Source organism: Zingiber officinale, chromosome 9B (genome assembly GCF_018446385.1).
Source record: "Zingiber officinale cultivar Zhangliang chromosome 9B, Zo_v1.1, whole genome shotgun sequence".
In the NCBI taxonomy this organism is placed as follows: Eukaryota; Viridiplantae; Streptophyta; class Magnoliopsida; order Zingiberales; family Zingiberaceae; genus Zingiber; species Zingiber officinale.
Window position 1 is genome coordinate 21,037,350 of NC_056003.1, and position 12,157 is coordinate 21,049,506.

The 12,157-nt window shown below is 36.4% G+C and overlaps 1 protein-coding gene across 2 annotated transcripts; it reads left to right on the forward strand.

The window, feature by feature from the left end:
- The first annotated feature begins 1,489 nt into the window (after positions 1–1,489).
- LOC122023607 (folylpolyglutamate synthase-like) lies at positions 1,490–10,579 on the forward strand. 2 transcript variants are annotated; one of them, XM_042581810.1, is made up of 16 exons: positions 1,490–1,650; positions 1,732–1,838; positions 1,926–1,991; positions 2,086–2,195; positions 2,448–2,508; positions 2,783–2,866; positions 3,664–3,720; positions 3,832–3,892; positions 7,921–7,967; positions 8,068–8,145; positions 8,245–8,409; positions 8,485–8,724; positions 8,805–8,922; positions 9,393–9,545; positions 9,708–9,796; positions 10,199–10,579. In XM_042581810.1, the coding sequence occupies exons 1-16, from the start codon at positions 1,497–1,499 to the stop codon at positions 10,256–10,258; spliced, it is 1,650 nt and encodes a 549-aa protein (XP_042437744.1). In that variant the 5' UTR covers positions 1,490–1,496; the 3' UTR covers positions 10,259–10,579. The 2 variants fall into 2 exon arrangements, with proteins under 2 accessions (XP_042437744.1, XP_042437745.1); XM_042581811.1 differs by having other exon boundaries at positions 8,844–8,922.
- Positions 10,580–12,157: the final 1,578 nt, after the last annotated feature.

Sequence of the window (12,157 nt, forward strand, 5' to 3'; positions counted from 1 at the left end):
ATATCATGGAAATTTTTTATTGATCAGGATAAATCAAAAAGTGTTTAGATGATCCATCAGTCTAGTAATTTTAGATTAACCGTCTATTAAAAAAAAATACTTAGTAAGTTGTTGCCCCATGGCTATATTATATGGGGTTGATGTTGCATACAAGAGTCTTAAAAATAAATTCGAAGTAATAAATATTTACATTAAATTGTTTCTTTTGGAACCTCTAAATATGCCATTTATGTATATGGTAGAAAAAAAGTCCTCTATGATCAGCTTTCCGATTTATTTCTTTATAGATAGATGATTGTGAGGTGATCGTGTAGAATTGTTGGATGACATATTTTACCTTTTGCTATCATATTTATATTGTAGAAAATTAAAATAGTATATTTTTTTTATTTTTACTATAAAAAAATTCTTAATTTTTTTAAAATTAAAGGGTGCTTTATATCTTAAAAATGTTATTTGTCTCCGGCAATTTTAGTCAATTGTTTTATGTTATAACAATTTTGATTGAAATTAAATTATTTTAATTATAATAATTTTAATTAAAAGTGTTGTACTAGTTTTTATAAGTTGAATTAATTTTAACTAAATTAAAATAATTTTAATTAATATTTTGATCAATAGTAAAATACTTTTTGAGATATTAAGGTGGTCCTTCAAGTATCGCTTGTTAAAAAATATAATAGTCTCTACAAAATATCTAATTAGTTAGAGGGTGGTAAAATTACTATAATAAGATAGCGATCAAATCTCGTCAAACGCATGCTCTCAGACAAAAACTCCTCTCACCCCTAACTACTTAGTGTTTGATTATAAGTTGACCTCATAATTTACCTCCCTTGACAAAATATAGGGACATAATATAAGAAACATTAGGGATAAATGTAATCATATTTTACAACAACTTCTTAAAAAATAATGGGCATAAAATTTAATATTTTTTAATACCTAGAGTACCTCTAATATTGAATTACATAATAAAAAAAGCTTATAAAATAACATTTAAAATATATAGGATAAAAATTAAAAGGGTGTCCATATTGACGGCTAGCTTCTACGTGTAGTGAATAGTTGACTGTCCAGTATCTAAGAGGTGAGAGAAGGAATTGATCCTTTGTCTCATTACAATAAAATTGTCACCATTTAGCCAATTGGATATCTCCATGGATACATTGATTTTGCTTATATTTCAACGAGTAAAATAAACTAAAAGGATATAATACCGACTATATTTTAAATGAACATTATTTAATTAGGATTGATTGTGCAAAAACTAGTAAATAGTTATTACACTATGTAATAATTTGTTGCTATCTTTTACAATAATATCATCTTTATTGGAGAATGTAAAATAATATTTTAATTAATAAAATAAATTAAGTGAACTTATCGATTTTGTCAAAAATTGTTAGTGCTGGTTAAGGATATTTTTGAGATAAAATTAAAACACTCATTATTATTTAATTTTATTAACAATGAATTAACCGTGATCATTTTCAATGTGGCTTCGTTCGGTAGGTGCGGCGCCGACCCTTAAATTTCATTGCTTTCCCGGCGTCATCGCAAAACCTACCTCCAGCAAGAGCGTCGCCGGCCTTCCTCTCTCAAGAAACCATCTCGCTCTCATCACATCGAAACAAGAAATGACCGCAGGTATCTTTTAACTCCTACGCGACACTACGATCGCCCTTGGTTCGTGCTTCATGCTCTCGATTCCATGTTTCGGCGCTGCAGAGTACGAGGAGGCGTTGATTTGCTTGTCCTCCCTCATCACACGCCGCACCCGAGCCGATAGGTCCAATAAGGGCGACAGCTTCGATCTCTTGTTCGAATACCTCAAGGTTCCCCCGCCGCCGCCGCTGCTTCCTCTCTCTCTTGATTATGATTATGTTTGCCTTTCGTGACATATCAGACATGGATTTGTCTAGATTTTGGATCTGGAAGCTGCAATTTCTCCTCTCAATGTCATCCATGTCGCTGGCACTAAAGGAAAGGTGGTAACTTTGGTCCACGGTCGTTTTGCACTTGTGCGTTCTGCTTTCCAAATGGATTTTTTTTTCGTCCTTGACTTTCCGAATGGCGATGCAGGGATCAACCTGTACGTTCACGGAGTCTATTATCCGCTCTTGTGGATTCCGAACTGGTCTCTTCACATCTCCTCACCTGATCGATGTCCGGGAGCGGTTCCGTCTTGATGGGTAAGACTGTCGTTTCCTATCGATAGAATGGCTCATGAATTTCTTTATCTCTTTCCTTGTCCACTACAATCCTATTGAAAAATTGACTTTACAGTCTTTAGTGATCGCAAGTGCAGCAAGTGACTCCTACGGAACAATCTGCACTTGCAAGAGTTTTACAGTCCTATTGAGTTCCTATTTTTAGTGACACATGTGGATATTATGAGAGGCATTTATATCGGTTTTTCCTTATTTCCATTGTGAGAATTCTAGGGTAGAAGTTTCTGAAAAGATGTTCTTGGAGCACTTCTGGTGGTGTTGGAACAGATTGCAGGTATATCCAATTAATTCTGGTCCATTAAACTATGCCTGTTTCTACAGGAACCTGTCATTTGTATACTGGGCCCTTATAGTACTTAATGGAGTTTCATTTTGGACGCATTCCTAAGCTGTTCTTTTTCATTTATTGGTTATAAGTGTGAATGCCTACGTTTGTTTAACCCAGATAAAAGCCTGCAATTTCTTGATCCCCTTTTCACACTTTGCCTTGTCATTTTATGGTATATGATTTATTTTTTTTCAAACAACTCTGCTCCTTGGCATTGCAGGATAAAACTTGTGATGATTTACCAATGCCGAATTATTTCAGATTCCTTGCCCTCCTTGCATTCAGGATGTTCTCAGCAGAGCGAGTTAAGTTCACATTTCTTTCTAATGCTTTCTTATTTTTTTTTATAGATGTCATTTCAACTCCATTGTCGATGCTCATTGGGTTTATTTCTTGTTGCCTTTTTGCTTCATCAAAGAAAGCAGGCTCCTGATAGCCTCAAGTGACCTGATCTATAGCTGGAAATACTCTATGAATTTAGTGCTTCAGCTTCTTATACAGAAATTTGTCATACAAGAAGAAAGTTTTAAGTTGTGTTATTCCATATGTTTAACAAACACAATAATTTGTTAAAATATGCTTACTGCATTTTATACTTCTTTGTATAGAATTGTTCTGTCTAGTTGTGCAGATATATGCTGATTGTTGCTGCTTGGTTCTACCCGACAAACAATTCCTGCTCCCTCAGGCTCAGGCAGATCTAGGCAATAACTTGCTATAATCCTTTACTTAGCTATGTTTCAAGCCATAAATCCAGGAAAAATAAATGCCTCTTGTGGAAGATATTAAGGATGGCGAAAGATGGTTAGGAAGGACTAGTCTCCTATTTCCATGTTATTATGACATTTTCTTCCTTGTTAGGCAAGAAAATTCTCACATGGACCCCGGCAATGAGCACAAATGTTAACCTCGTTAGCAAATATAATCTATTGTTTGATGGACATATATAAAATGTATAATTACTGCTTTTGTTTTCAGTGCTCTAGTTGCTACTGAAAATCCAGTACCATCCATTCTTGCAAACTATGAGTCAGATCTAAATGTGATTGCACAACATCTGTTGCTGTATTGCATTCTTACATATGTTTCTGCATGAAGCAGGTGGATGCTGCTATTATGGAAGTTGGTTTAGGAGGAAAGTTTGATGCAACCAATGTGGTAAGTAGTAAGTACCAAGTTTCAAGTCTGTTCTTGGTTTTCCTGAAACTTTTTAGCCTTCATATCAATCCATACTACATGGTAATTCTCAAAAGTCACCATTGTTTTCAGGTGCAGGAGCCAATTGTTTGTGGAATATCATCATTGGGTTATGACCATATGGAAATTCTTGGTTAGTCTCTATCCATCCAAGAATTATAATGCAAATATTTGAAATTATATGAATGTAGCCTGTTAATTTTCAAATATATTTATCCTAATTTAGCAAACTCTTGCTATCTTCCTCTTCAACAAAAACAAGTGCCAGAGTACTCAAGGTTTTTATTGGTGCTTGTTTATTGTGACTATATCATAGACTAGTAGACACTGTATCAGTAATTTGGTCATAAAAATGTGTTTTTAAACCAACTTTAAGATGGATATAAGAATCAGTCTTGTTGAATGCTAACAAAGTAAGGTGCTAATTAACTTAGCTGGAGAAGACATTGGATATTGATATGCATGATTGGGATCAATTCCAGCCATGCGTTATTTTCCCCTTTTTTTTCTGAAAATGTTGATGATTGTTCACACGATAAAATAATTGAAGTAACAACCCAGATACAAGCTTACTGGCCGAATGAGAAATGGAGGGTAAGGTCTTTGCAGTACTACATAAAATGTAAAAAGGTTTGTGAGATAACAAAAAAAAAGGCTCTAATTTTCAACCAAGCCAAGGAAGCATTTGCACACTCATGATCTACAAACTAGCAGCACAGATTAATGTTTCTAAATGGCGGTCGAGGCGGCCACCTAGGTGGGAGGCGGACATCAACTCCATTGCCTCAAAAGCGGTGCTTTAGGCGGTAACTCACCTTCTTCCGCCACCGCCGCGCCTGGAGCTGCTGCCGTTTCGCCACCTCAACACATTCGGACGCATCGCTTGGACCCGACAAAGATTTGAATGCGTCGTGTGAGCCTGGACGCATCGTGCGAGCCGGGTGACACGTCCGGACGCATAACCCGAGCCTTGCGACGCGTTCGGACGTGTCCGAACCCATCACGCAAGTTCGGGCGCGTCGCCCGAGCTCAGCGATGTGTCCAGACGCATCACTCAAGTCCGAACACGTTGTCTGAGCTTGGTGACGTGCCCGAAGGTGTCACCCAAGCTCGGGGACGGGCCCGGAGGCGTCACCCCGATTCGGTGATCACCTAGAGGCGTCACCCGGACCCAGTGACACATCCAAACTAGTCACGCGGTCCCGATGATATGATGAACTCGTCGCTCAGCTGAAACAGGGTGCACGGGTAAGTTGTAAGTTAGGGTTTAATTAAATTACTTTAGGTTAATAATTTTAATCAACTCCTAACTATAATTGGGATAATTTAAATAAACTTAATTAAAATCTAATAAAATTATCTCATTAATTTAATATATATATATATATATATAATTATATTTTTTTATTTTTAAATATTTAGATTAAATTTTTTATTTTTAATTAATATATTTCATTAAAAGTAAATATAATACATCATAATGATTATTTATAATATTATATATATTTTTTTTAAAAAAATCAACTGCCGAGGCGGTAGGCGGTCACTTACCGCCACCATCTACCGTCATTTACAACACTATAAAGTTTAAATCTGGGAGTATTATGGTCATTTGGCTTTACCCCTCAATGAAAACTGGAGTACATCCTTCTAAATTATAGCTACATTGATCATTTTATAAATCATTGTGGTCCCTTTTCTAACAACTTTAGCTTTTGGAATGAATGGTTAGTCAATCAACTTTGACATGTTATTAGAGCAGGCAATCCAAGGTTCATATCTGTATCAAAAAAAAAAAAATCTCATCACTACATATGTTAATTTTAATTCATGTGTTTAGTTGGACCAACCCATCCATGAATGGGGAGTATTATGAAAATAAATATATAAAGTGGTTCCTCATATAATATCTCAGGATTTTAAGATAAGTGGTTAGTCAATCAACTTTAGCAATGGTCATTTGGCTTCAGCCCTAATGAAAACTGGGCTACATCCTTCTAATCTTGTAGCATTTCCTTCTAGACTCTATGTTATTGCAATCTGCTGTACTCCAATCCTTAATGAACACAAACTAATGTTCATCAACTAAAGTGGAGATCGCCTTCTGCAAACACAGAGTCACACTTTGGAGATTACCTTGACAAGCAAATGTTCAAGAAAGAAGATGTGTAACTGTTCTTTCACCTTCAATCTTAGGGATTAAGGATATGGAGAAAGATTTGCAACATTGAAGATGTTGTCCCATTAAAGAAGTCAAGAAACATCTTCATTAGGTTTTATTTAACAATCTCAAAATAAGAGAGAAGGAATTCATAGAAGCAACTTGGACATTTTAATTTACCCAATCCTGAAATAGCAGAGTGGATTTCCACTACTGAGAAAGAAAGTATCAACCCATCAACAGTCACTGCTAAGAAGGTAAGATAGAGTCATCGAGCTAAATACATGGAAAATGTGGTGCCTCTGTACAGTCTTTCTCTGTGAAGGCTTGAAAGATGTCATTTTCATTCATTGACTTCTTCTCTTCTGCACTTTTCTCCCACTAGAAATAGTTTGTGTTCTTGTCTTCTTTCTCAGCCCATCTGACCAAAGCTTGCTATTGCCTGTATCTTGCCTTACTCAAATTCAATTTCATCAAGTTTCGGAAAAGATTGATAGGCAGAAACCATGGAAGGAGTCCATGGTTGGAAAAAATCTCTCAAATTTTTTTAGTTTAATATGTAAAAGGCATCTTAAAACTGACCATCTCATCAGCCTTCTACTCCATGCAGAAATGATGTAGCAGTTTAGAAGCTGATTAATCCAGCTTGTTCGCACTACATTCATAAACTCTGAACAAAATCTAGTTGTTTTTGAAGCAAAACACTCTAGACTGGAGGGGAATAACATGTTTATTAACAAAGAGTAGAGGTGCGTAATCCAACAATTCCACAGGCAGGGCAATAATTATGCTGACAGAACAAAGAAGTTCATCTGATATATTTAGAATCTTCTCCCTGACAACCAGTCAACAAATTCCTAATTTGAAAGCTAAGCACACAAGAGGGAAGTGCAAGTCAGCATCCCAATCAATTCTGCCTCTCTTCTTCCTCAAGAGTACTGTAAAAGTCTCCTGCTATGAACCAAGAGACGTCTACTAGATCACCTACATAATGCAATTCTTGAAAGAAATATTTCCAATCAGCATCTTTGTATCATAGACTAGTGTGAAGAATAATTCAGAGGATGACCACACATTATGCAACACTACTTTTAGAGAAAAAACACTCCTTGCATCAAGCAAATCCCACGTCTCAAAAAATTAACTGGTAGCCAGATCAAAAGGTACCAGCCTTGGGAATTATCTTTTAGAGAAAACCTCAGTAGTTTTGTTTCTTGGAGTAAAATAAGATTATTTGCATTTGCTGATCAAACACGTTACCATCTGATGCTTTGGGAGCTTGTTCACACCATGCATATTCTAGGAAAGAAAATTAAGACAAAATGATATGGTAAGGGAAATACATCCATGAAAACAATTGAAGCAAGGATTAGAAGGTGTAAACCTCAAGACTCTCCATGATAGCCTCGAAGGTCAATGGATCAGCCGAGAGTACCTCTGCCCTGCACAGACTAAGAGAACATGCTCCTTTAAAGAATCAAGCTTCAAGATTGTTATGGACCTAGGGATATAAATGTAAGAATCACGTAAATACTAGGGACTTGTAATGAGGAAAATCTACATAGATGGAGAGGACTACATAGGGCAATCAATGTAATCAATTGCCATTACAAGGACCATAGGATTATGGCTGTCAGCAGAACATGGAACGATGGCAGAAGGTGCTTCAAACCCTATTATTTTGCATTGAAAAAAATGTGATGCATAATATTCTTATATTCTCACTAAATGCTTGATGTGAGTTATGATTCTTTGATTAATCTTTTTTAACTTGAAGAGAAGAGCAAGTGAAGGCACTAGATAGGTGGGTGAATAAATACAATCTTAAGTCTAAACTTCAGCAATCATATAATCGACTCCTTAACATGCTAGTTTCTGTAAGATGCCACATAGGAAAGGTAAAGCATTTCTATTTCTGAGATACCAAAATTCTAATTCATAATAACTTAGTATGTGGATAGTATCTTTAATTTGCTTATTCTATATTGTGCCATGATCAGGGTATACACTTGAAGAAATTGCTGGAGAGAAAGCTGGAATTTTCAAGGTTTTAGTTTCTATTTTCTTTGGCATTTGTATATAGAAATATGTCATGAAAATAATATCCATCTTTTTTTTACACTGGAAATTTATCTTACTTCACACAGAAAAATGTACCTGCATACGTCGCACCCCAGCCTGAATCAGCATTGCATACACTAGAAGAAAAGGCTTCTCAATTAGGTGTAAGCAACCTTCTCATAGGAAAATATGGTTACTATAATCTGAATGTCAATTTATATTAATTAGGGCAAATAACTAGCATTTTAATTATTCCATTGCAGATTCCTCTTCATGTAGTTTCTCCATTAGATCCTGGATTACTGAAAGGTCAACATCTTGGGCTTGCTGGTGAACACCAATTCATAAATGCTGGTCTTGCTGTAGCCTTGTCCACCTTTTGGCTTACAAAAACTGGAAACTTGAAAAACATTCAAAGAAATGAAAATGTGAGTATTATTTTTCCATATTCTTTTCTGTCATTTCAAAGAAATGTATCATCTATGGTTTGCCTCGTGGATCAGATTCTACCTGAGCAATTTATCAGAGGCTTATCAAGTGCTAATTTGGAGGGAAGAGCACAGATAATTCCTGATCGAGTTATGCAACAGCAGAACTCCAACAATAGATGCCTCACTTTCTACCTTGATGGAGCCCATAGCCCAGAAAGCCTAGAGGTGTGTGCAAAATGGTTTTCCACCGCTTTACGGGAGGATAGTCACCATTTTGAGGAACATCCTCATGGGAAAAGCCCTGATGGACAAGTAAGTTCTGATTGACTTTTGACATTCATTGACCAAAAACGTAGATGAATCATCCATACAATTAAGACTTTCTTCCACAGGGAGGTTATCCTGATTCTGATAAGGTCGATTGCCTACAGATACTACTGTTCAATTGCATGTCAGTTAGAGATCCTCAAGTTCTGCTTCCACATCTATTAAATACTTGTCTCAAGAACGGTAAGTCAATCTTTTTTTCATATTGGTTCTTTCCCTCCCATAAGTTTTCTTGCTTTGTGAAGGAGGATATTCTTTTATAATCAATGTACACGTCAAATAGGCTTCTGGTAGGTCAGTTTGAATGTCCTTCTTGAATAGTTAATCAAATTGCTTCCTTAGAAACGTTAGCTTTCATCTTCAAGGTTTTTTTATACAAACTACAGAATCATTGGTTTTATTTGTAGAAAAATCTTAACTTCATACTTGAAAATTATTATGCTATCTGCTTCTTGAAACCTCCAGGAGGAAATCCTAGTGGACATGCACCGTGGAGAAACTAATTAATATTTGTTTCCTGAATTCAAATATTTGGAGACACTAGGCTACACATGCAATGAAATGACTATTTAATAACTGAGTTATGCACTCAGATACTAATTAACTTTTCATTTAATCATGAACTGTAAATATGGATATATCATACCTTTCAGGTGTCAAATTCCACAAGGCTATTTTTGTACCAAACCAGTCGGTGTTTAACAAGGTTAGTTCTCATGCTTCACCACCAACTGATTCTGAGCAGGTTGACTTGTCATGGCAGCTGACACTACAGAGAGTGTGGGACAATCTGTGTCATGCAGAAGGTACAGAAGTATTCTAACTTAACAAAAATTATTTACTGAAAGATTTCTAAATACTTGAAAGAATTGAGAACTCCTTCCTAGTGATTTGACACCATTAAATTTCATTCTTTTTGATATATAACCAGATATCCATATAGATTCATATCTAATCCAAATGTGCAGGTTCTAGCAGCCTAGTATTTCCTTCTCTCCCACTTGCTATCAAGTGGCTCAGGGAAAGTGCTCAACAAGGCAGATCAATTCGATTTCAGGTATGGTGTTAACATTGCTCTAGGCAAAAGCTAGCCTTTCATAATTGTCCTTTTAGTGTTTTTAGTGTATAAAATCCACAAACCACGAGTTCATTCAGTTAATCTCAGTTCTACCTTCAGAAATACTTGAAGCTACTTGAAGATTATAGACCGTGCATAGAAGGGCCTGCTGTATAGGACTACGCATCTTTGTTTTTCAGAATATAATTATATTTCTATTAAGGATTTGGCGATTTTACGCAGGCCAATTAAACACACATAAAAAAGTTGCAGATGATGAAAAATGGCACACAAGTATTATATGTGAATTAGATGATGTCGAACAAAATAAGCACCATGTATCTTGAAAGACTGGATGCTATATTTAGACAAATTTCTCATCTTTTTGCCCATGCATTTCAGGTTCTGGTAACAGGTTCGCTGCACCTTGTGGGTGATGTGCTGAGATTAATCAAGAAGTGACTCTACTCTATTGCTTTAGCCCATAAGCTGAACCAGCTGTTTGGATTTTCCTAGTCTTTACACTTATACTTGTCTGAAGAAGCATTCAGGATTTCGCAAGCCATCGTCCCGAGAAATTTTATTTGATGATTGAATGTTTGTTGTAAAGGACCTCTTCAAGTTTCAAATTAAGAAGAGGACTTAAACATGAGTGCAATTGCCATTTTAAATAGAATCAAAATCCCTCCAAGTTTATACATTTTTTTTTTGTGTGTAAGATGGTGGTACGATTGTATAAGGTTGAGACAGTCGACAATAGTGATACATAGTGGTTTTTGATTATGTTGGTTCGTAAATATTGTTGCAGCGGATAAACTCGAAGCAAGCTCCTCTAATACTAACAAGATGGATTTACTTGATATCTACCTTAAATGAGGTGACTAATCCAAAGATCTGTTTCTCTCACACATCCACTATGAAAATACTTTTTCAGAAATACTCTAGAGACGGAGAAGTCTCGTACAAGCTCACACACAAAAATACAAGAAGAAGAATCAGAAAAAGTTAATATAATATGAAATCTTATAAGATTTATAACAAATGAAATCCTAGCTTCTTACTTTTTGTTTGTAGACATCTCTTGATCAATTTAGAAGTATAGCAACACTTCTCTCAAACTCTTCAAGAACTAGTGTTGAGCGATAAGAAATTTGTCGTGAGAGCTCTGATGAAATAGTGCACGAAAAATCCTTTTCTTGGGTTACCATTGGCGCTTTAATCGATTAAGAATCTCCTTAATCGATTATAACGTCAGCAACTTATATAACGACTACTTTTCTGAAGGTTAATCGATTACCCCTAACCGATTAAGCCTTCATAATCGATTAGCATAGTCGATTAGGAAGCTATCTGTTCGTGCGAGAGTTAGTTGTAAGCGATTAAGCTTCTCTGCTTAATCGCTTACCGTAGCTACTGTTTCCCACAGAATCAACCTTAATTGATTAGCTTAATTGATTAAGGCTTGCTGAATCGATTACCTCAATCGATTAAGCTCCATTCTGTTTCCGTAATCAAACGGCTTAAGCGATTAGGGTAATTACTTAAGCTATGGTAATCGATTCGCCTAATCGATTACCAAACTCTAACTTCCAAACCTAAGTCTTGGGTTTCTTTACCCAACATCCAATCAACCGTGACCTGTTGGGACTCCTCATTGCTTAGCATCAGGTCACTCATGACTTGCTGGGACTTCTTCGCCAACTGTCCGGTCAATCTTTTGATCCACTTGGACTTTTCACATTGTTCCAAGTGTCCGGTCAACCTTGACCCACTTGGACTTGCAATCTTGTGCCAAGTGTTCGGTCAGCCTTGACCCACTTGAACTTCCAATCACCATGTGTCCGGTCAACCTTTGACCCACCTAGATTTTCAACTGTCTGGCTTTACTTACCAAGACTTTCTCATTGCCTAGCTTCACTCACTAGGGTTTTTCAAATGGCTTCACTCACCATGACTTTTCATCATCTAACTTCACTCGCTAGGATTTCCATTTGCCTAGCTTCACTCACTAGGGCTTTTCACCTGGCTTCACTCACTAGGACTTTCAACTGTCCAGCTTCACTCACTGAGGTTTTTCACTTGGCTTCACTTATCAAGATTTTCTATCTGCCTAGCTTCACTCACTAGGGCTTTTCAACTATCTAACTTCACTTACTAGGACTTCTCAACTGTCTAGCTTCACTCACTAGGGATTTTCAACTGTCTGGCTTCACTCACCAGGACTTTCACACCAAGTGTCCGGTCAACATTGACCCACTTGGATTTTCTTCTTTTGTTAATCATCCCGTTAGACTTGCTCTTGCCTAACCTCCAGTTAGGACTTCCCAGTCGAGTATTCGATCAACCTTTACCTACTTGACT